This window comes from Schistocerca gregaria, chromosome 4, assembly GCF_023897955.1.
Source record: "Schistocerca gregaria isolate iqSchGreg1 chromosome 4, iqSchGreg1.2, whole genome shotgun sequence".
Classification (NCBI taxonomy): Eukaryota; Metazoa; Arthropoda; class Insecta; order Orthoptera; family Acrididae; genus Schistocerca; species Schistocerca gregaria.
This window is the reverse complement of record NC_064923.1, coordinates 492440487-492466669: the sequence shown is the minus strand read 5'-3', so window position 1 is coordinate 492466669 and position 26183 is coordinate 492440487. Positions and strand designations below refer to the sequence as shown.

The 26183-nt window shown below is 44.1% G+C and overlaps 1 protein-coding gene across 1 annotated transcript in view; it reads right to left on the bottom strand.

Moving 5' to 3' along the window:
* The window catches only part of LOC126267782 (endothelin-converting enzyme-like 1), a 340693-nt gene that overhangs the window by 148740 nt on the left and 165770 nt on the right, over positions 1 to 26183 (bottom strand). The window contains exon 5 of the mRNA XM_049973087.1: positions 238 to 425. Coding sequence (XP_049829044.1) covers positions 238 to 425 — 188 coding nt within the window. The remainder of the gene's footprint in view (positions 1 to 237; positions 426 to 26183) is intronic.

Here is a 26183-nt window from a genome sequence, read left to right as displayed (position 1 = left end):
ACTATTATTTCAAACTGCTGTATAAACTTCTTACAGCTTTCACAATAAACATACCGTTTACTGCATTCCTCTATCGATCTTTGCTTTCGAGATATTTAATTTTGAAATCAGGGAGCCCTTTTCTGGACACCCTGTATATGAGACTAATAAAGCTTCTTAAATTGTCACTTCATTTTTGTGGTATGCTGCTACGATCGTCGGGCGCTTGCGTGCAGCACAGCCACTAACTTGGCTCACCTGCGACCTCCTGGGCAGGTCGATGAAGACGGCGTAGGCGGAGCGGTTGTGGGGCGCGCGCTCCAGGAAGACGTCGAACAGCGGCGCGCTGTTGATCCTCAGGAGCTCGGCCACCAGCGGCGCCAGGTCGCCGGGCTCCGGCTGGCCAGGGGGCAGGTAGCCGCCCAGAGACTCCAGCAGCTCCCGCACTGCGAACAACGCACCACTGCTAATGTCTCTCCACGCAGCTACATGCAACTTTACGAGTGGTAGTCCAAGTCCAAACTAGCACCTCAAAAATCAACGTTACGTAATTAATTTTTGATCGTTTACAGGCTTACATGCCTGTATTCCTGGTACACAGTGACATCCCCCGCCAGGTACCATAGCACTCCATTATGGGAGCCAATACAAAACAGAGCAGCCGATTCAAAAAGTGCTGTTTAATAGGGAAACAGTAGTCCAGAAACCATTGCTGAGTTGGTGGCAGTCTATTGAAACAAATCACCGTCGTGAACACAGTCCTTAGATGGAGATACACTTCCAAGGTGATCAAACAATTCTGAATGACGAAGAACGGCCGGTTGTAGGCGCTACAGTCTGGAACCAAGTGACCGCAAAGGTCGCAGGTTCGAATCCTGCCTCGGGCATGGATGTGTGTGATGTCCTTAGGTTAGTTAGGTTTAATTAGTTCTAAGTTCTAGGCGACTGATGACCTCAGAAATTAAGTAGCATAGTACTCAGAGCATTTGAACCATTTTTGACAAAGAACGATGAGGCAGAACTCGGTGTGAGAGAAGGAGAGCAGCAAGAGGAGTGCAAGTTCTGGTGCTCGAAGACCGCCGTATTACATCTACATCTACATTTATACTTCGCAAGCCACTCAAAGGTGTGTGGCGGAGGGCTCTTTACGTGCCACTGCCATTACCTCCCTTTCCAGTTCCAGTCGCGTATGGTTCGCGGGAAGAACGACTGCCGGAAAGCCTACGTGCGCGCTCGAATCATTCTAATTTTACATTCGTGATCTCCTCGGGAGGTATAAGAAGGTGTAAGCAATATATTCGATACCTCATCCAGAAACGCACCCTCTCGAAACGCGGACAGCAAGCTACACAGCGATGCAGAGCGCCTCTCTTGCAGAGTCTGCCACTTGAGTTTGCTAAACATCTCCGTAACGCTGTCACGCTTACCAAATAAACCTGTGACGAAACGCGCCGCTCTTCTTTGGATCTTCTCTGTCAACCCGACCTGGTACGGATCCCACACTGATGAGCAATACTCAAGTATGGGCCGAAAGAGTGTTTTGTAAGCCACCTCCTTTGTAGATGGACTTCATTTTCTAAGGACTCTCCCAATGAAAACCTGGCAACCGGCTTACCAACAATTAATTTTATGTTCATTCCACTTTAAATAGTTCCGTACGCATACTCCCAGCTATTTTACAGAAGTGACTGCTACCAGTGTTTGTTCCGCTACCATATGATCATACAAATGGCTCTGAGCACTATGGGACTTAACAACTGTGGTCATCAGTCCCCTAGAACTTAGAACTACTTAAACCTAACTAACCTAAGGACATCACGCACATCCATGCCCGAGGCAGGATTCGAACCTGCGACCGTAGCGGTCACGCGGTTCCAGACTGAAGCGCCTAGAACCGCACGGCCACACCGGCCCGTATGATCACACAATAAAGGATCGTTCTTTCTGTGTATTCACAATACATTGCATTTGTCTATGTTAAGGGTCAGTTGCCACTCCCTGCACCAAGTGCCTATCTGCTGCAGATCTTCCTGCATTTCGCTGCAATTTTCTAATGCTGCAACTTCTCTGTATACTACAGCATCATCAGCGAAAAGCCGCATGGAACTTCCGACACCATCTACTAGGTCATTTATATACATATGGTGTGAAAAAATAACAAATAAAAAAAATTAAAAGTGGAACAGTTTTCACTCTCCTGAACGGCATATGAACACGACACAGGTGCTCCCTCTCTAGGCTTTGTGACCGCATCCACACATTTAAAAAGCCTCCCAAACGTAGGCAGCGGAGGTAATGTTTGACGTCAATCCAGGTCACTTCTTTATACGCCTAATCGTCAAAAATGAGAGCGCGTGGAGTTGTATGTGCATGGCATGAAGTTGTAAATTCGTCTGCGTAGAGGTGAAAGTGTGGAAATCGTAATTGTCCATTGATTTCTTTTATATTCCAAAATGGTAAAGCTGGCACTAAACCGAAATTAGTTTGAGACGCAATGTACTTGTCTCCCTCAGACTTTTGAACTGGTAGCCAGTCACTTACAGTGATAACTGCATGGCGAAAACTGTAATGTTACTTGACTGAGTGTAAAATTGAGTCATATGTACAAAGAACTTGCCCACTTATCAATATCAATACGACATCGCATCCCCTCCGGCATAGACGCATGCACTGATGCGGGCGGAAGAGTGTCATAAAGCTGACCCACAACTATTGTAACTGGTGCTTGATATCCTAGATACTGGCAACAGGACAAAGGTGACGTCCGAAATGGTCCCACACATATCTGGCTAAGGTATTGGAATGTTACTGGCGACAAGAGTACCTCAACACCACGCAGAATGTTCATAAAGATACACGCTACATGTGAACGAGCACTGTCCAGTTGGAAAATGGGAAATCGGTACTGTCTCATGACGAGTAGCACATGAGAACTAAGGATGTCCATGACGTACCGCTGGCCATCATTTAGCAGGACAATGCTCAAGCACGTACAGTGCAAGCTGTTACTGATTTGTTTGACTGATGGGGCTGCTAAGTGCTATATCACCTACTGCACTCCACTGACTTAGGCCCTCGTGAGTTCAGCTCGATTTCTAAACTGATGGAAACACTTCACGGCATTCGCTTCAGAACTGCTTCAAATTCGTCGGGCAATAGACCGCGTCGCTCTAACTGTCAACGGTACTGCCACTGGTAAGAGTATCCTACGACTTCCACATCGCTGGCAACGGGTTATGCACAGTGCTGGTGACTACTTTGAAGGTCAGTAAAACTTTGAAACACGTATCTACACTCCTGGAAATTGAAATAAGAACCCCTTTAATTCATTGTCCCAGGAAGGGGAAACTTTATTGACACATTCCTGGGGTCAGATACATCACATGATCACACTGACAGAACCACAGGCACATAGACACAGGCAACAGAGCTTGCACAATGTCGGCACTAGTACAGTGTATATCCACCTTTCGCAGCAATGTAGGCTGCTATTCTCCCATGGAGACGATCGTAGAGATGCTGGATGTAGTCTTGTGGAACGGCTTGCCATGCCATTTCCACCTGTCGCCTCAGTTGGACCAGCGTTCGTGCTGGACGTGCAGACCGCGTGAGACGACGCTTCATCCAGTCCCAAACATGCTCAATGGGGGACAGATCCGGAGATCTTGCTGGCCAGGGCAGTTGACTTACACCTTCTAGAGCACGTTGGGTGGCACGGGATACATGCGAACGTGCATTGTCCTGTTGTAACAGCAAGTTCCCTTGCCGGTCTAGGAATGGTAGAACGATGGGTTCGATGACGGTTTGGATGTACCGTGCACTATTCAGTGTCCCCTCGACGGTCACCAGAGGTGTACGGCCAGTGTAGGAGATCGCTCCCCACACCATGATGCCGGGTGTTGGCCCTGTGTGCCTCGGTCGTATGCAGTCCTGATTGTGGCGCTCACCTGCACGGCGCCAAACACGCATACGACCATCATTGGCACCAAGGCAGAAGCGACTCTCATCGCTGAAGACGACACGTCTCCATTCGTCCCTCCATTCACGCCTGCCGCGACATCACTTGAGGCTGGCTGCACGATGTTGGGGCGTGAGCGGAAGACGGCCTAACGGTGTGCGGGACCGTAGCCCAGCTTCATGGAGACGGTTGCGAATGGTCCTTGCCGATACCCCAGGAGCAACAGTGTCCCTAATTTGCTGGGAAGTGGCGGTGCGGTCCCCTACGGCACTGCGTAGGATCCTACGGTCTTGGCGTGCATCCGTGCGTCGCTGCGGTCCGGTCCCAGGTCGACGGGCACGTGCACCTTCCGCCGACCACTGGCGACAACATCGATGTACTGTGGAGACCTCACGCCCCACGTGTTGAGCAATTCGGCGGTACGTCCACCCGGCCTCCCGCATGCCCACTATACGCCCTCGCTCAAAGTCCTTCAACTGCACATACGGTTCACGTCCACGCTGTCGCGGCATGCTACCAGTGTTAAAGACTGCGATGGAGCACCGTATGCCACGGCAAACTGGCTGACACTGACGGCGGCGGTGCACAAATGCTGCACAGCTAGCGCCATTCGACGGCCAACACCGCGGTTCCTGGTGTGTCCGCTGTGCCGTGCGTGTGATCATTGCTTGTACAGCCCTCTCGCAGTGTCCGGAGCAAGTATGGTGGGTCTGACACACCGGTGTCAATGTGTTCTTTTTTCCATTTCCAGGAGTGTATTTTGTACGAGCTTTAAATAAATAGTTGCCACTATTAAATTTTCAACCCTCGTAGATAAACTGGCGATCTCACGTGACGTACCTCCTATAATAAACAACAAAACATCAGAATCTGATAACAATAGTACGCGCAGGGGTGCAACAATGAGACAATAGTAATCACATATAAAATCTTTATAAGATCTCTTACACAGAATGCTGCAGCTGAAGTGAAACCGGGTCCCTCCTTACTAGGCACGTGCATTAGCCACTTTTTTCCTTCTTTACATCATTGGTTTATTTTTTTATTCTTTAAGTAACATTAATTTCACCGAGAATAGAAGGAAAGCGGCGTCGCAAGGAGGAGGGCGTAGCAAAACGTCAGACTCATTGAGACTGTCGGTGTATAGTTCTTCCGTGAAGAACATTCCGAAGACCAGAGAATATATCGGTTCTGTGAGGAAGAGGCGGGAATCAACTCTTCCTGATAGGAACACCCCAGCTCTGGGGTGGGTTAAGGAAGACACTGCAAAGGAAATTGGAGAGCAACTGTCTGAGCGCGTAACAGAGGTAACACAGGAGGCGCCGCAGGAAGAATGATGTTTCTGATCGGCAACTAAACCACTGTATATCGGAGACATTCAGTGCGGACATGGCCTTCGCCGGCACGACATGAACAGGTGCGCGGCTGGCCATCGCACATCTGATGGACACTATTGAGGACACGGTACGATTCGAATGTCTTCTACGTTTCAGTAACGTGACTGACGACGTTGCCGTAAAGTTTATATGTGGTCACCACGACGTCCGATGGCACCTCAAGCGGGAGTTCGAAAACACACAACGTTCGTAGACCAAAACCACCGCGATTAACAACGACGGTCTCTATATGTCCGTCGGAGTATCGGAACTTGAAAGCGTCAGCGTGGCGCCGCACAGCGTCGGCATACAGCTCGTCATTCAACAGCTTTATGTACAGAGGAGTAATCACGATCGAAAAATTAATTCCGAGAATATCTTGAGGGGGAAGAAACGTTCTACTTCCTACGCCTTCGGTGGTTCATGATCCAAAGGAAATATTAATATAATTGTGGCTTGGAGCTAAGAAAACGCCATGATGGTCGATGAAGTCGGAGACAAACCGCTACGCGGAAGTAAAACGCGCGCGCGCTCGCTCGCAAGCAACACGCGAGTCTCAAAGAAGGCATTCGTGCCTCACCACTGCCAAAGCCAGGTTGAGCCACTTAGCCACCTTGGCACAGCGGTTCACACAACTGCACGCATTACCCTGGCACGCCATCCTCGTTGTTGTTGTTGTTGTTGTTGTTGTTGCGGTCTTCAGTCCTGAGACTGGTTTGATGCAACTCTCCATGCTACTCTATCCTGTGCAAGCGAGTCTCCCAGTACCTACTGCAACCTACATCCTTCTGAATCTTCTTAGTGTATTGGTCTCCCTCTACGATTTTTACCCTCTACGCTGCCCTCCAATACCAAATTGGTGATCCCCTGATGCCTCAGAACATGTCCTACCAACCGATCCCTTCTTCTGGTCAAGTTGTGCCACAAACTTCTCTTCTCCCCAATCCTATTCAATACTTCCTCATTAGTTATGTGATCTACACATCTAATCTTCAGCATTCTTCTGTAGCACCACATTTCGAAATCTTCTATTCTCTCCTTGTCCAAACTAGTTATCGTCCATGTTTCACTTCCATACATGGCTACACTCCATACAAATACGTTCAGAAATGACTTCCTGACACTTACATCTATACTCGATGTTAACAAATTTCTCTTCTTCAGAAACGCTTTCCTTGCCATTGCCAGTTTACATTTTATATCCTCTCTACTTCGACCATCATCAGTTATTTTGCTCCCCAAATATCAAAACTCCTTTACTACTTTAAGTGTCTCATTTCCTAATCTAATTCCCTCAGTATCACCCGACTTAATTCGACTACATTCCATTATCCTCGTTTTGCTTTTGTTGATGTTCATCTTATATCCTCCTTTCAAGACACTATCCATTCCATTCAACTGCTCTTCCAAGTCCTTTGCTGTCTCTGACAGAATTACAATGTCATCGGCGAACCTCAAAGTTTTTATTTCTTCTCCGTGGATTTTAATACCTACTCCGAATTTTTCTTTTGTTTCCATTACTGCTTGCTCAATGTACAGATTGAATAACATCGGGGAGAGGCTACAACCCTGTCTTACTCCCTTCCTGACCACTGCTTCCCTTCCATGTCCTTCGACTCTTATGACTGCCATCTGGTTTCTGCACAAATTGTAAATAGCCTTTCGCTCCCTGTATTTTACCCCATCCTCTTCGATCCAAATTCACATTGCCGCTCCAGTCTACTTTTAACTCCACCCTAACCCTGCCGGTGTAGCCGTGTGGTTCTAGGCGCTTCAGTATGGAACCGCGTGACCGCTACGGTCGCAGGTTCGAATCCTGCCTCGGGCATAGATGTGCGTGATGTCCTTAGGTTAGTTAGGTTCAAGTAGTTGTAAGTTCTAGGGGACTGATGGCCACAGATGTTAAGTCCCATAGTGCTCAAAGCCATTTGAACCATTTTGAACTCCACCTTACACACAAACAGAGCTGCCAAAGCTCTTCATGTTCTGCTAACACACTTGCCTAGTAAGCAGGAGACTCGGGTTTGACTCCCAGCCTTGGTACAAATTTTCACTCGCCACTTCAGTCTACATACATAAAATCATATTTGCGTGAGACCACTAAAGTCACTGAAATTGTGTCATTTAATTTGAATTAGAAAGACGTTTACTCAGAAGTGTCCTCCAACTAGCTGTACTAACTACCTGTGACAACGTAAACCGAACAGCAAACATAGAGTTAATAAAGACAAGGATGACAGAGTTACGAGCCAATTAGAACAGCCACGTATTACGATACGACCAGTTATGGAAGACTTCCTGACAAAAAGACCAGAAACCAAAAGACGACAAAAATTTAAATAAGTCTTACGTCGAGTAGCTCACAGAACCTCCAGAATCTTCCCAGACATCGTCCCTACCACGGAGCCAATCACTAACGACGTCACCCTCATCAGCGCCTTGACACTAGAAATTAGCCAATACAGAACTGGATTCACGCACGGATGGTCGTACGCACGCACACACACACACACACACACACACACACACACGCACGCACGCACACGCACACGCACAGTCGAGCAGGAATGTCTATACATCCTTATACGTGTTGTATATTTGATATTTTGATAATTTGTATTCTAATGTAATATTCTATTCCTCTATTATTAAAATCTGATTTTTCCCAACTCATTTAAATTGCCATTACTTGTACCAAAAAATTATGTTCCATCACTCTTACCTTTATGTTCCTACGAATTTATTTCTGTCATCCTACGTAAGTACCCCTAAGATTTAACAAATTAATTTGTTTCTGTTTATATTCTGTGTCAAAACCATACAGAAATTTTAACGTAGTTTGTACATTGTTCAAAGCTCAAATAAGTGCAAAATTGTAAAATAAAAAACAAAGACAAATGCACTTTTAAACGTAGCAAACTAACTGAATATTACAATAAAGAAAACAAATGTATTAAAATGTCTAGCTGGAAAGGGAGCAGCAAGTCTTCAAACAGCCCGCCCTCCTTCCGAGGTGGCAATGGGAGGTGAAAATAAATAAATAAGTAAAATAAACGCTCTATTAGCAGTCTCAGATAGCACCTGATTAAAATAATGAGTCATATTGTCGAAATATTGAGCATGAACGACGTTGATATCCCTCAGAATTCCCAACACCTTAAGATATCAACAGATCACCGGGAAGGTCTGAAGAATTCTATTCACTTCTACTGGAACATCTATGAAAAGAAATATGTCTGCAGGTTAACTTTCATGGGAACTTCAACTTTTCTTCATTTAGATCCATGCAGATAATTTTCATAACCGTTAACGTGACGAAGTAATTTTCTTGTTTGTTAGTATCGCACAGTAAACTGTAAAATCAGTGCTAATTTGATTCCATGAAACAGTTTTCTCGTGAATCAAATACCAAGAAATTTACTTACTTAATGAAACTTTGCTTTTAAGTACTCATACAACTTCTGTATTAAATTCTATTACCGATCCGGACAGGCGACTGTACCCATGTATTTCTCGTAATAAAAACTTTGTGTGTGACCTTACGTTCACAACCAGCATTTTTTATGTACTGATTGTGGCGTGTTTCCGAGAGGAATAACTAACTGCGATTCCGACTGCCCAAACAAACCATTAGTAACGCTATCGCAGTCAAAATTTGGTAATAAACAGCAAGCGACTTACAGAGCTGTGAGGACGACGATGCTACTCACTCACGAAACATCCGAACCAGTCAGGCAGCAAACGGCTCCCATTCTTCAATGGAGGCAGAACGCTGTGGCCCATTTCTCCGCTGCGCATATGAATATTCATCAGAAGAGAGCACGCCCACTAACTCAGATTAACGACAGCGTCGTCGAGGCACTGCAGAGATGGCCGTTCCCTGCACGCGCTGCTCGTACCGCTAATGTCGGTACAAGTGCCGTCTGCTCCCATATGCCAACGGGATAAAATGTGACACGCAAACCGCAGAGGGCCCGCGACGAATATTCAAGTAGACGCACACAAATACTCCGCATTTCCTGGAATCCAAACCTCTGCCAGTCCATCGCTTGCTCTTCATCTCCAGCGCTTGCAATTCTGCCGCAATAGCGCCAACGCATTCCACTGGTAGTCATCCCCACAAACTTTCTCCATTCCCTCCTAACACAACTTTCACTGCCGCACTCTGCCTCAGCATCAAATGCTTCTTGACACATATCCGTCAATATTTAAGAGAACACTCTTTTTCCCACACACGTGAGAGTTTTTATTTCTCACTCATGTCTTTCCCTCCCCAACAGTTTGACGTCACCTTCCATTCGCACAATTACTTTCCTCTTCCAAACAAACCTTTACATGAAATCCCCACCACTATTCTTCTACCACCAAATCGTTACTTACTACACATGTCACTCTCGAAATAACTTTTCCATTCTCACTAAAAGGTCTTTCTCATACAAACAAGCTATCAGCAACACTTACATGGTTTTTTGCACTTATTTGAGCACCGATGAACTTAGTTCCATCAGCAAGGCAGGAAAAGGAATTTTGTTGCGGAGTCTCTTCCAAGAAAGCTCTACTGTTAGAACAAAATCTGTGCCATCAGACGTTCTGTGTTCATTTAGTTCTTAATAGACCATCGTCATTACAGCAAAATACAATACGTGCTACATTCATCAAAATGTGGTCACAACTCTGCTGACGGAAATTGACGATTGCATTGTGACAGTCTACATGTGACTGCAGCAGTCCCAGTCCACTTCAGTGCTCGGTGAGTTCGATTGCAGATGATTTGTTCTCCTTAGTTGTAACATCTTTCCACGAGTTTTGAATGTACCCAAAACTGCGAACAGTGATAGACTCAAAATTCGTATGTGGCCATCAGGCTTAATGCTTTGCTCCAGCGATTCGTTCTCCAACTATTTACCGTTGCTGAACTTGCATTCAGGAAAACGACGATTCAAATAGGATTGAAACACCTGAATGGAGTGACACTTCTACTGAGTGGAACTTCTACGGAGCTTCGGGCTCTAGCTGGGATAAGCGGCATTTCACAAGTCTACACACATTGAGAAGTCCAGGTGTGTAACGAAGCGCGCTGTAGTCTGCGTCACCTCTTGAGACGGAGGGAGAGTGAGTGGACGTAGTTGCATGTCATTTGCCCGCGCTTCCGCTACAACGGTTTTGTGTTCGGTGTCCATCCACACAGATATTTTTCGTAATCTCTTACAAGGGGAGCTAACGCCATGATTCGGCATAAGATGCATGAACTCTGAGATAGATTTGTAGGTCCTCATTAGCGAATATTTCACAAATTGCAAGGGACATTTAGCAGACTTGGTGTTGTTTCCAAGGAAAACCACTAATAGGTAGTCTCATTTCGTCCCCCAATAAACTTCTTTACAAGATTGCCAATATGTACGATGTACATTAAGTTACTTTGTAAGTAGGCTGTTTAGGTTTTTTTATTGGTAACGCCGCCGCCACGTAGCGCTCTGTATGAAAATTACTGGCTGTGCCGTGTGCAGTCTGTGGTTGGTTTGCATTGTTGTCTGCCATTGTAGTGTTGGGCAGTTAGCTGTTAACAGCGCGTAGCGTTGCGCAGTTGGAGGCGAGCCACCAGCAGTGGTGGCCGCGGGGAGAGAGATGGCGGAGTTTTGAAATTTGTAAGAATTGATGTCATGAACTGATATATATATATATATTATGACTATTAAGGTAAATACATTGTTTGTTCTCTATTAAAATCTTTCATTTGCTAACTGTGCCAATCAGTAGTTAGTGACTTCCGTAGTTTGAATCTTTTATTTAGCTGGCAGTAGTGGCGCTCGTTGTATTGCAGTAGTTCGAGTAACGAAGATTTTTGGTGAGGTAAGTGATTTGTGAAAGGTATAGGTTAATGTTAGTCAGGGCCATTCTTTTGTAGGGATTATTGAAAGTCGGATTGCGTTGCGCTAAAAATATTTTGTGTCAATTTAAGCACAGTCGTGTATAATTTTTCTAAGGGGACGTTTCAACTTTTCAATGCATTCTTCATTGTAAATTTTGTGTGTACGTCACACAACTGAAAAGTATCTGAAGTTGTCGTCAATTGGAATCTTTTTAAAACCTTTGCCGTAGTCTCGTCAGTCTTAATTGCTGAATTCTTCCTTCATTTGGAGTCGAATTTTAAAATTCATCTGTCAACCAGGCGGCAGTGGTGCTCTCTTGTCTTCCCGACGATTTTTTACTGATGGCCGAAAAGAGTGACCGAGCGGTTCTAGGCGCTTCAGTCTGGAACCTCGCGACCGCTACTGTCGCATGTTCGTATCCTGCCTCGGGCATGTATGTGTGTGATGTCCTTAGTTAAGTTAGGTTTAAGTAGTTCTAAGTTTTATGGGACTGATGACCTCAGCTGTTAAGTCCCATAGTGCTCAGAGCCAATTGAACCTTTTTTTTTCTTTTTTTTACTGATGAGTAAACATTTAAACGAACATTTGGTGTTAACGTATCTATCCTTCGGTTCCATCCATCAGATACGTGTTTGGTGCAATGGGACATTCCACAGCAGTTCCACGCATGTCTTGGTATACGCTCCTTATCGAGCCACAGGTCCAGAAACAGTCGCATAAGGCCTGAAGCTTTTGCGTTTCAGACGTGCTCTTCTAAACAGACAGCGAACCATCATCCAAAATTTACAGGGGATGATATTCGACAGCTAAACACATTTTTATGTGACAGGGTATTTAATCTTTTGCCCTACAAGAGGGAACAAGGACACACCACTGAAATTGTTTCCACAAGCATTGATTAAAATGGAAATTGCGACCAAATATCGGTGTTTCAGGAAACAAAGTTCTCACTGATTAGACGACAGCAGTGTCGACGTCCATCATGATACAAGCTGGGTCCCTTCCAGGTTCGTTGGTTTTAGTAATTACGTAAAGAGATCATACGTTTCTCGCTTTTTGATCGGTATCAAAACATAGACAACTGGAACGGTATTTGTGTCTTCTCGAGAACGAAACATAAACTACCTTCCAAACTAGTTTTCGAAGAAAAATCCACAAAGAATGATTCACAGCTTGATGAACACGACTTTCCCTTTTCGCTTTTCAGACGTCATTATTCTCTTATTCGGATCCCTGTTCTTATCTGAAAACATATACTGCCATCATTTATCAGTAAATTAATCGGTCGTACCTTGCGTACATTTTACTCCTAATGTTATGCAGTTACTGTTTCACAGTTAAGTTTGATAGTAACGATATTACTAAGTCGTTGTCTCGAATGAAGCCGTACTTCATCAACGGAAAGTGATGAAATTGTAGTATCTCTTTCTTTCACGTACGTTTTCGCACTTCATTTGCTGCTTCATATGGAGTACAAACATGGCTACCTTCTCCTAAATCTATATTACTTTTAATAGTATTCCTTTGCATTTATTCTTTATAATGTTTACACAATGGCAGTAATTTACATCTTCTTTGGTGTACAGTACACATTATACTGATGTCCGTCGTAAACGGATAAAGACTTCTATTTGGTGCTCTCGGTGAACATCTCCACAGCACCTAAAACACGGAACATTGCCTGCAAGTCCGACATCATCAGCACTACTCAACTCTGGGAGAAAGCCACACACCACAGCCGTCTGTCAATGAACTGGCGTGCGAACAAATTGCTAGTGCAAGAAGTGACCTTTCCCAGAAGTCCGTCACAGATAGCGACTGAAAAGGCGGTGCATCGCACTTCTGGAACACCCTCTTCCGAGGTCCGCTACCTGACGCTTACTTGGGCTCCGTAGAAATGTCAACACATTCCATCTGCCTACAAGTGACACTCCGTGTAAGTGTCACAAATTATTTCAAATCTCTGTCCAGCCATCGTGATTTAAGTTTTCCGTGATTTCTCTAAATCGCTCCAGGAAAATGGCGGGATGGTTCCTTTGAAAAGGGCATGGCCGATTTTTTTACCCATCCAAAAAAATGGTTCAAATGGCTCTGAGCACTATGGGACTTAACATCTGTGGTCATCAGTCCCCTAGAACTTTTTTTTTTTTTGGTCATCAGTCTACTGACTGGTTTGATGCGGCCCGCCACGAATTCCTTTCTTGTGCTAACCTCTTCATCTCAGAGTAGCACTTGCAACCTACGTCCTCAATTATTTGCTTGACGTATTCCAACCTCTGTCTTCCTCTACAGTTTTTGCCCTCTACAGCTCCCTCTACTACCACGGAAGTCATTCCCTCATGTCTTAGCAGATGTCCTATCATCCTGCCCCTTCTCCTTATCAGTGTTTCCCACATATTCCTTTCCTCTCAGATTCTGCGTAGAACCCCCTCATTCCATACCTTATCAGTCCACCTAATTTTCAACATTCGTCTATAGCACCACATCTCAAATGCTTCAATTCTCTTCTGTTCCGGTTTTCCCACAGTCCATGTTTCACTACCACAGAATGCTGTACTCCAGACGTACATCCTCAGAAATTTCTTCCTCAAATTAAGGCCGGTATTTGATATTAGTAGACTTCTCTTGGCCAGAAATGCCTTTTTTGCCATAGCGAGTCTGCTTTTGATGTCCTCCTTGCTCCGTTCGTCATTGGTTATTTTACTGCCTAGGTAGCAGAATTCCTTAACTTCATTGACTTCGTGACCATCAATCCTGATATTAAGTTTCTCGCTGTTCTCATTTCTACTATTTCTCATTACCTTCGTCTTTCTCCGATTTACTCTCAAACCATACTGTGTACTCATTAGACTGTTCATTCCGTTCAGCAGATCATTTAATTCTTCTTCACTTTCACTCAGGATAGCAATGTCATCAGCGAATCGTATCATTGATATCCTTTCACCTTGTATTTTAATTCCACTCCTGAACCTTTCTTTTATTTCCATCATTGCTTCCTCGATGTACAGATTGAAGAGTAGGGGCGAAAGGCTACAGCCATGTCTTACACCCTTGTTTACACGAGCACTTCGTTCTTGATCGTCCACTCTTATTATTCCCTCTTGGTTGTTGTACATATTGTATATGACCCGTCTCTCCCTATATCTTACCCCAACTTTTTTCAGAATCTCGAACAGCTTGCACCATTTTATATTGTCGAACGCTTTTTCCAGATCGACAAATCCTATGAACGTGTCTTGATTTTTCTTCAGCCTTGCTTCCATTATTAGCCGTAACGTCAGAATTGCCTCTCTCGTGCCTTTACTTTTCCTAAAGCCAAACTGATAGTCACCTAGCGCATTCTCAATTTTCTTTTCCAGTCTTCTGTATATTATTCTTATAAGCAGCTTCGATGCCTAAGCTGATTGTGCGATAATTCTCGCACTTGTCAGCTCTTGCCGTCTTCGGAATTGTGTGGATGATTCTTTTCCGAAAGTCAGATGGTATGTCGCCAGACTCATATATTGTACACACCAACGTGAATAGTCGTTTTGTTGCCACTTCCCCTAATGATTTTAGAAATTCTGATGGAATGTTATCTATCCCTTCTGCCTTATTTGACCGTAAGTCCTCCAAAGCTCTTTTAAATTCCGATTCTAATACTGGATCCCCTATCTCTTCTAAATCGACTCCTGTTTCTTCTTCTATCGCATCAGATAAATCTTCACCCTCATAGAGGCTTAGAATGTATTCTTTCCAACTATCTGCTCTCTCCTCTGCATTTAACAGTGGAATTACCGTTGCACTCTTAATGTTACCACCGTTGCTTTTAATGTCACCAAAGGCTGTTTTGACTTTCCTGTATGCTGAGTCTGTCCTTCCGACAATCATATCTTTTTCGATGTCTTCACATTTTTCCTGCAGCCATTTCGTCTTAGCTTCCCTGCACTTCCTATTTATTTCATTCCTCAGCGAGTTGTATTTCTGTATTCCTGATTTTCCCGGAACATGTTTGTACTTCCTCCTTTCATCAATCAACTGAAGTATTTCTTCTGTTACCCATGGTTTCTTCGCAGCTACCTAGAACTTAGAACTACTTAAACCTAACTAACCTAAGGACATCACACACATCCATGACCGAGGCAGGATTCGAACCTGCGACCGTAGGAGTCGCGCGGTTCCCGACTGAGCGCCTAGAACTGCTAGACCACCGCGGCCGACTTTCCCCATCCTTCCGTAATCCTAGCTTGTGCTCCATCTGTAATTAATACGCTGTCCATGGCACTAATATCTCCTTCCTTTTTTGTCGTAAGTCACAGATATCTGCACTGTTCCACTTATTTATACGGAGTACATTGCCAATGCTCCAGATATAAGTCTCCTTCACTGCAATAACAAATTAGTCTCGGTACAGCAACAAGTCACTTTACTGCTCCGCGGAAGTGCAACGTTCAGTGACGAAACTATTGTCAATATTTTCAAACCTTCTGCGCGTTATCTAAGTGGAATTCCTGTTTTTTCAAGGTATTTTGTTTTTGTGATTTTTTTTACTTGCTTGACAGAAGTCGTTTGTAAACACTGTTTTTGACGGCGACAGGCTCACATCTTCTGTTACCTGCTGATTAATCGATGCGGAAGCGTGTCTGCCACTACCAAATAAAAGAGCATCCACGCTAAAACAAACAGCCAGCGCATAACGTATTCGTGCAGTGTTTGTGCTCCAATCCATTCTTTCAGGCCAAATAATCTGAATAGCTGACAGACGGAAAAACATTTCAAACTGTGTGGGGTTTCATGTTTACACAATAAAATGCAATGTAATGAATAACCAACGTATTCCTCAACATTTATCGCAGTATGAAAAGTACGGAATAGGGCTCAGTGATGCTAACGACAAACACACCCGACAACACCGGGTGACACATCTGAATAAAAAGCACGTACACACCGCATAATTTCGTATTTTATTATAGTAAAAGTGTATCATTCTTATTGTCTCACACAAGGTTATTGCTAGCATAATATGTTTACCAGTGCCGTTTGATACGGCTCTATTTTTTTTTTTTTTTTCACGACCATTAACATATCGCAGAGAGGAAGACGTCGTTTTAGGCGTTCTAAATTTGATATTTATTCTTGACGTGTGCCGAGTTTCTAACAGTTTCCACAAATATCAGAGCCTTACTGAATCATAAAAGTGGCATCTGCACGAGACAAGCAACATGCTGCATTTCAATTCTTGGTTGTAGATATAGAAACAATGGCAAAACTCCATACGCTTTTGTGTGCAATGTATGGTGATGAGCAATCGATAGTACTGTTGTGCAATGGGTAAAGAGAGTTAAAGTTTCAGGAAGTGCAGAAACTTAGCTGCATGGTCGCCCACGTCCCGCCACAGCCATTGCTCCCACATCGTGATGACATTATTCGTGCAGACCGGCCCACCATAACTCGACAGTTGACTCTACAACTGTCGGTGAGCATTCGATGCCTCTATGCAGTTACTGACACTCTTGGATTTTCAGAGCTGTGGTACGATGAATGTTCACAACAGACCATAAGAGCCAAAGAAAAACAGTACCATTTGAACTGTTGGGCCAGTTCGAGGCAAATGGAGACGCCGTTCTATCAAGGGTAGTTGCAGGTGACGAAATCTGGAAACAAAATTTTGAGCCAGAAAAAAAGGCAGCCTTTATATTGGGACCACACGCAATAACAAAAAAGGAGAAATTGAGTGTAGTTTCCTCTCCCGGCAAAGTAGTTAAAGCGGTACTGCCAGTCTCGTAGATGAGTAGCCAAACGTATCAGTAATTAATCCAGAGGCGGATTCTATGAGCAAAGAATCAGTTACAATAACAGGAAGGACAGCAAATATTTTACTTATTGTACACAAATGTAGTATAAAGAGCGGTCAAGAAGTTTCCGTTCGAAGGCCGTACAGCCCAGAATGGGTATGCCATCGGGAAAAATCGTCGTAAGCACTGAGGCAGTCATCTAGTCTTTGCATCATGTTGACGATACCAGTTTGGTAAAGCACCATGTCCTGGTGCACGAAGAAGTTCGTGACTGGCTGCGGCACATTCTCGTCCAACAGGAATCGTCGAGCCTTCAAGGCCTTTTCTAAAGGACCTAAGGCGTGATAGTCGCACGGGGAGAGATCTGGACTATATCGAGGGTGCAGGGGTGTCTCCAACTTTAGTTGGCGCAACTTTCGCGTTACGATATTTTCGGTATTAGGAACCCTTGTCGCAGTTACCCTTGATGTTTCGCATCAACTACACGCTGTTATCTCCCCAGCGTTGAGCAGTACCGTTTGCCAGTGATGGGGTCACGAGATTCCTTGAAATCAATAACCATTGGGCCCCGGTAATCAAAGAAAAGGGTGAGCAACATCTCTCCAGCAGATGGTTGGTTCTTGAACTTCTTGCGACGAGGGGACGATGAATGACAGACATGCTCGCCATCCATGTTCTTCATTCTCTTATGGATGACTACGAGTGTTTGTCCTTCGGCAACCAAAGAAAAAATAACAGAATGTCGGTCTGGTTCGCACGCATATGGTAATAACGTCGCCCCAGTTCACGATACCGCATTTACCGCACGCACATAGGAAAAACACGAAAGCCACACTAATCTCTTGGTTACGTGTCGGTGCTTATATACCCGCTTCGGAGCCGAGTTACGTTGCACAAAAGGCCAGCAACGCTCTCGAGCCGAAACCTTTTTATCACCCCTTACAGTATACTTGATAAATGTGGTTTCAGTGTATACAGGATGCGAATTTAGTATGGGCAGATGTCACATATGGCAGCAAAAGCGGCTCTAATCTAGCTCGGTATCGAGTTGAAGTGGATAATGGATTTGGGTACGTTATTTCATTTTTCGATAGGCTAAAGATCTGGAGCACGGCGACAAGTGCGACAGTTTATTAACCTATGTATGAAGGTAGAACAGCACAGCACGAGAATGATGATCTTTCGCGATATCTTGTTGGGAGATAATGTGGCGAAGACCTCAAAGATAGGGAACAGCCACTTGCGTTAACACGTCTGAAATTTAACGACTGTCGTCCAAATAACCAGCTATGCGGACCTGAGGTGCTGGTTCTGTGTACCCAACAGCACCCTTTACCGTCGTGCCAGGTGCTAGACTGGTCTGGCGATGACGAATACGGTTTGACAACGTTCGTTGTCCTCGAAGCCTCCACAAACGCATACGTCCATCACGATGCTGTACGTAAAAATCTGACAGGACGACGTATTGCCTTTGTTGCGTCCATTGTTGTCGCTGTATGTATCGTTGTCGTTGCGCCTCGTTCTGCTACCACGTCTAGGGAAGCCGTACCATGGTCGCCTTGCTTCAGCCGTTTTCACTCTGCCTGTGTGAATATTTGCCTTGCTGTAGACGTAGACGAGCTCATTTGCTGACAGTCCTCTAGGGAGCTAGTTGCTCTACGCTGCTAAGCTCCTGCATGGCGTTGTGCACGGCCTTCATGAACCCATCGATTCCATATCTGCATCACAGTCGTGGAATCCCGATCAAATTGTGTAGCAATATCGCGGGACTGTAAATCGCAATCTCCATACGCTACGGTCTTGCCAGAAAACACGTGCTGGTAGGAGTACTTTCTTACATGAGGACTTCTGTAGTTGCATATCCAACCATATAGCAATTTGACATTTATTGCATGACGTGTTTGTGATGGTGAAATTCTAATGACACCAGAGTACACGACACAATATTTTGCTGAAACTCCACTGGTGGCATGAAACCCCAGGGACAGAAGAATATAGGTGAAGGTCTGTACTTCTTAGAAAATCATAAAAATGTGCGAAGAAGCCTATTCAGAAAAGGTGGACCAGCATAGTACCTGTGGCGGATTGTCCCACACATGCCTGACGATATCGCTGCAGCTATGAATGAGTACGTAGGTATAATCAAAAACTGTCACAGACTGCGTCAGCTGGGTCATGGAACCTGAAAGTTCTTTAAGTGGTACACTCCATCACTACTGTTCAACATACAATTGATGTCATAGAACAGGGTCCAAACACACTGTTGTCACCACCGCTTATGTTCCATGTTAACATGCAAGACGCGCGGAGTGGCCGCGCGGTTTGAGGCGCCATGTCACGAATTGCGCTGCTCCTCCCACCGGAGGTTCGAGTCCTCCCTCGGACTTGGATGTGTGTGTCATTCTTAGCATAAGTTAGTTTAAGTAGTGTGGAAGTCTAGGGACCGATGACCTCAGCAGTTTGGCCCCTTAGCAGTTCACACACATTTGAACATTTAACATGCAAAAGCCACTCAGAGACAACGTGGCAGCACCAGCAGCGCAGCCTATACAGACCATGTCTATGGGGAGGGGGGGGGGGGGAGCCGAAAACGATGCAGTAGTTGTCATAGTGCGGAAACAGAGAAATTTATCTGACGTTCAAACGGGCATGATACTCGTATTTGGGTTTTGGGCCAAGGGTGGAAGCATTTCCGAAACCTTTCGGATCTGTTGGCGTGCAGCCATGGTTAAAAAATTAAATGATCGTGTGGCATTGATGGCCAGGAGGCCGCATCCGGGGAAGTTCGGCCACCGGGTTGCAAGTCTTATTTCAGGTGACGCCACTCTGGGTGACTTGCGCGTCGGTGATTATGATAAAGACAACACAACACCCAATCCACGAGCGGAGAAAATCTCTAACGCGACCGGGAATCGAACGGGGGCTCGCCGCATAGTAGGCAAACACGTTACCACACAGCTACGCAGACGGACGCCGTAGTTAAACTCTACTGCGCGGGGCCCTATCCGGTACCGATGCCGAGGAAACTATGATGCACCAAGGGCCATAGATGGCAGAGGTGAAGTTGCTGCGAATGAGTCTTCCCAGCAGTTTCCTGGTTCATGCACCCATACTGATTGCTGTCTATTGGCGACGAAGACTAGAATTTGGACGCTAATATCGCAACTGGACACACACTGAATGACGACAGGTGGCCATATATGTGTGTGAAATCTTACGGGACTTGACTGCGAAGGTCATCAGTCCATAAGCTTACACACTACTTAATCTAAATTATCCTAAGGACATATACACACACCCATGCCCGAGGGAGGACTCGAACCTCCGCCGGGACCAGCGGCACAGACCACGACTGCAGCGCCTTGACCGGTCGGCTAATCCCGCGCGGCACAGGTGGCCAGATGAACCACGTTTTATGCTCTGTTGGACATAGCCGTTAGCGTGTTAGGTGCGTATAGAAAACACGCTTTAACAATGATCGGAAGGTACAGGCCGTAGAAGGGAACGTTATGGACGGGAAAATGTTTTCACGGCATTCCCTGAGCGATCTCGTCATTCTGGAAGAGACAATGGATCAACACAAGTGGTCAAATGTCATTTTGGTTTTTGTATGTCATTGTCAGAGAGACAGAAAGTTACGTTAATGTTACACAATCTTGGTCTTGTGGCACAGTCTCTGCCACTGCGCTGTCTGATACATTCTTAGTTTAAGTGTGGCAGCTGATGGACGTATTTAGTAGTGCTATGTGGACTTGTGATTGTAACTGTTGGATGAAGAAATGACAGCAAGAATCAATATGATGAAGGCAATAAAGGGTGAAAAAAATATTTATTTGAATAATACGATTTTTAATTTTTATTTTTAATTTTTATTTTTATTTTATTTTATTTATTTATTTATTTTTGGAGAGAAGAAGTTTGAAGTAAGACTGTAGCACTGCGCAGATCGCAGCTATGAATGATTATTGCCAGCAAGTTAACTTGCTCATAGCTGAGAGGAAGACCACCCCACTACCCTGAATCGTGTATTAACATATTAATTGATTAAGCTGTTGATTTTTATAGAAATTCTCTGTTAACATTATACCCTGTTTAAATCATTGTTCACTTTGTCAAGTATAGTATTGCTCAGACCAACGTTATATGTGAAAATCACTCGACGTTTTACTCTGCCATTTTTAAAAATACTCGTCTGGAAATGTCATTTCATAGGAATAGTAATTCTCCTCACCCCACTGTTTATCATTACGCATTAGTACATGCAACAGTGTGAATATGTATTGACGAACAGAAATCTAACTTAGCCGCTGCCTGATTGCCGTTTGCTGTTTCGCTTTGGAGAAATCTGGAACAATGTTGTCAAGAGGCGAGAAAAGTGGAAATTTTTATTAGGGCCAGATAAATTCTTTACTTCGGTTGCGCATATAACATAAAGGAAAGTCGTATCCACATCAGTTACAGTTCAGTTCGTATTAGGTTCTGTTTAGTCAAAGACCAGCATACGAGTTTAAGTTGGATAACAGTTTATGAAACATATACATAGATTTTATAGAGAGGGAGGCATGGTTCCACGTTCCCCTAGATATCTTCCAAAACCTTTAAGATAATTAACCGCTCCAGTTGTAAATAGTTTTGTTGCTACTGTTGCTATATAATCACAATTGATTTCTGGCGATTATAAGCCCATCATTTCGTGTATAAGACTACAAAAGAAAAAAACGAAGATACTGTAATAAAAATTTTATAACACTTATTTATTATTTGTTATAATAATACTGAGGATTCACTATCCAACTATGAACATCATGTTGATACTGTCGCATTAGTCAGGCTGAAAAATCGGGTGTTGCACCAGATACCCACAAAATAACCTAAGAAAATGAGCGGTAAAAAGGAACAAGGGAAATAAATACAGAGAACATCACCAAACAGCATAAGGCAACCCGCAACGTGAGGCACGTGGCCGCCGCACACTGTGGACTCTTAGACTGCGTGCAGGTGACAGTCGCACGTGAACCCGAGAAACAGAGTGACCCGGGGGTGGAAGACAGCCGCGAACGAAAACTAGCAATTGTCACATTACCTGGGAAAGTGAAACCATCTAGTGGCAAACAGCGTAAGGGTGAACGGGTAATTGGTTGGTTGGTTGGTTGGTTTGGTGGAGGGGACCAAACAGCAAGGTCATCGGTCCTATCGGATTACGGAAGTATGGTGAAGGAATTCGGCCTTGCCGTTTCGAAGGAAACATTCCAGCAGTTGCCTGAGGCTATTTAGGGAAATCAAGGAAAACTTAAATCTCGATGGATGGATACAGGATTGAACCGCCGTACTCCCGATTGCGAGTCCAGTGTGTGCTGACCATTGTGACTGCATATCCCGAACGTTAACAAATGGTGAATACATATCTACAATTCAGTTGAAGTTGGCTAATTGTATATCGTCAAAATATAAAAATACGGTGAAAATTATGTACTTGGGCGTAAACAGTAAGAGCGTCAAATTGTTGAAAAAGACACAAAAGTTTTTTTTTAATGTCAAAAGTCAGAAACGATCAACAGTCGTAAGTCGAATAAAAATGAACATAAATTATCCAAAAAAGAAATAGTACTAACTAAAGACTGAAATAATAGAAAAATACAATTTCTTTGAAAGAAAAGTCCGAAGAAATATTGGTGAGGTCTAAGGGCCATTTCAAAAAAGAAATAATCATTTCGAAGATACATGTGCTTGAGCGTAGTTTGTCCGTTAAGGGTGGTGCACAATTTCTATTTCCTCTAATAAATTAAGGATACTGCCTTTATGGTGACGTTAAAGGAAACTCAAATTGCTATTTATGTCACCAAAAGGATGCCCATTAGATTTCAAACGACTAGATAAATTTAACTTAGAATTATTAAGGTCTGACCGATGTAGAGGCATTGGCAATCATTGAACTTAATTTTATAAGTGCCAGAGCCGAACTGGCGGTTGTGGGCCCTATCTTCATGGTGCCTATGTTGAAGACCAGTTCTGTTTGGTATACAAAATACATGATGGAGACATCCAAGTTAGTGTAATGGGCGGTGGTGGTCTGATTAAAACGTTTGAAGAGTTGCTCCCTCAGTGCCTTCTCAGGAAACTGTCTGACGCTTTTAATTGACTCATTTTGAAACGGAGGAGCGATCTGTGACAATACACTGAGGTGACAAAAATCATGGGACACCTCCTAATACCGTGTCGGACCACCTTTTCCCCTGAGTAGTAAAGCAACTCGACGTGGCATGCACTCAACAAGTCGCTGGAAGCCGTCTGCAGATATATTGAGCCATGCCTGTATAGCCGTCCATAATTTCTAAAGTGTTGCCGGTGCAGGATTTTCTGCACGAACTAAACTCTCGATTACATTCCATAAACGTTCGATGGGCTTCATATCGGTCGATCTCCGTAGGTCGATCATCCACTCGAATTGTTCACAATGTTCCTCAAACCAATCGCGAACAACAGTGGCCCGCTGACATGATGCACTGTCATACATAAAAATTCCATCCTTGTTTGGGGGCATGAAGTCCACGAATGGCTGCAAATGATCTCCAAATTGCCTATCATAACCATTTCCATTCAATGATCAGTTTAGTTGGACCAGAGGACCCGGTCCATTCCATGTACACACAGCCCATGCTATTACGGAGCCACCACCAGCTTGCACAGCGCCTTGTTGACAACTTGGGTCCATGGCTTCGTTGAGTCTTCTTCACATTCGAACTATGGCGTGAGCTCTTATCATCTGAAATCGGAACGCGTCTGACCAGGACATGGCTCGGTTTCCCTGTTGTCTATGCCCGAACTGATGTCGTCAAGAGCCCAGAAGGGGCGCTGCGGGCGATATCGTGCTGTTAGTTATGGCACTCGCTTCAGTCGTCTGCTGCCCTAGCCCATTAACACCAAATTTCGTCGCACTGCCCTAACGGATACGTTCGTCGTGAGTCCCACATTGATTTCTGAGGTTATTGCCAGCAGTTTTGTTTGCCAGTTACGATTGACAATGCTACGCAAACGCCGCTGCTCTCGATCGTTAAGCGAAGGACATTGGCCACTGCGTTGTCCGTTGTGAGAGGCAATGTTTGAAATTTTGTGACACTCTCGACACCATACACCTCGAATTAGTGAATTCTCTCACGATTATCGAAATGGAATGGATCATGCGTCTAGCTCCAACAACCATTCCGCGTTCAAAGTCTGGTAATTCCGATCGTGCGGTTATAATCAATTCGGAAACCTTTTCACAAGAATCACCTGAGTACAAATGACAGCTCCGCCAATACATCGCCCTTTTATTCCTTGTGTACACGATACTACCGCCGACTCTATATATGCATATCGCTATCCCATGACCTTCGTCACTTCTCTGCACATTAGTAAATATAAACTTCTTTGCCACGTTCGCTAATAGTAACCTTTGTTCTCGATAACCTGGTTCTGTAATCAAAGTTACCATTTTGAGATCTCGAGAGACAGGCTATTGCATAAGTCTTAAAGTAGCAGACACATACAATAACCTGTCTGTCGTGATCTGAAAATGGTAACTTTGATTACCGAAACCGGTTATCGAGAACAAAGGTTACTATTAGCGACCTTGGCATAGAAGTTTATCTTCACTAATGAATGTAACTCTTTAGCGAAAAGGTCATCTGGAGAATCGATCTGATACGGGAACAACTCTCATGGATATTAAGTGTGCCCTGCAAAGTGGGTGTCTTAGGATTCATAGGCACATAGGTTAACAAATTTGTTTTCTCAATTACTGTTTTGGTTTTGGCAACTAATTTACCAATAGGATCGAACGGGTAAACGAGTATATTATCATAAGATAAAAAATCTTGAGCATTTTGAATGTAGTTGGTTTCATATAAGATAACATACGTACGGCCTTTGTCCGCATGTAAGACGATAGCTTGGATAAACTTAAATTTTTTGTTAATGCTACGTCAAGTGACCTTAAGGATTGTATGGAATCCTGATCCTCCCCATTCCGCTTTATTTTAATTCATAGGTAATAGCCACGTCAAACATAAGAGTAACGCGATTTTTAGTACAGGTATAGCATGCAGCTTGGTCTGAAGGAGCTTTTGTGTAAGATACAAGCGAGGTATCTGCGTTGTGATTCACTGCTATACTGGTATTTCATGATAGTCCTTTGATTAATAAGCTCTTTTTATCATTATAAGAATCAGAACTAGTACTGTCTTCAACTTCTTGTGGAACCGCGTTTAAGAGTTTTTACAGATTCTGATTGGTCAAACCTCGCTCTTGGCCTCTCAAGCTTTATTACATAGGAGAAGGTAATACTCTTTAAGAAATCATTAATACTTACAATACGTGTGTTTGCTTAGTCAAAATAACAATAATTAAGTTCTTTAAGCTATGGAAAATGGGCAACGCATGATTCTTTATTTCAAAATTACATATGTAGTGGATGTTCTTTCGGATTTTTTTTTAAAGAAAAGGTTAAAGCAGTGGCTGGGTTCGACCCCAAAAAGAAAGAGGACTGTTTCAGCAGGAGCTCGCAGTGCAGAGCCGGCAGGGGTCGAATTCCGAGGCCTGGCTACAGTGTAGCCCACAAAATAATACCCTGGAGAGCGCAGGTCAGCACCTTATCGGCCATTCAGACACGATCTTTGGCCGACTCAGATCTGTAATTTATCCACACCCTACGGTCGTGGTGCCCCTGCTCATTACTCTCATTACTAGCAGCGTATCTTTGATCCCGTAATAAGTCGAGCGTGTTGAACATCCGCTCTGAAGGTATACGCTTACAGAAAAGAAGATCGCAGCACCAAACGTAATTTATGTAGATTAATGAAATTTCTGGAATGCATTTGTCTATATAATATATGTGAGTGACGAACAATGCAAAATCACACGTTAATGTAAGGGTGAGATAAGACAATGAAAATGTGAAACGCTGCTACATTAATAACTGTTGAACTGAAGCATTAAAACGTGCATGCATTCTGTTCTACAGAAGCTGGATGTCAGTTTGTGGGATGGTGTTCCATGCTTGTAGGAATTAGTAGGTCAATACAGGGGCAATTAATGATGTTTGACGATATTCTCTGTATATTTCATTCCCTTTTTTCTGCCTTTGACCATTCACTTTTCGTAGCTTTAATTGTGGCTATCTGGTGCGACAACCGTTTTCATTCTGACTAACCCGACGGTATCAGCCTCATATTTGTAGTTGGGCAGT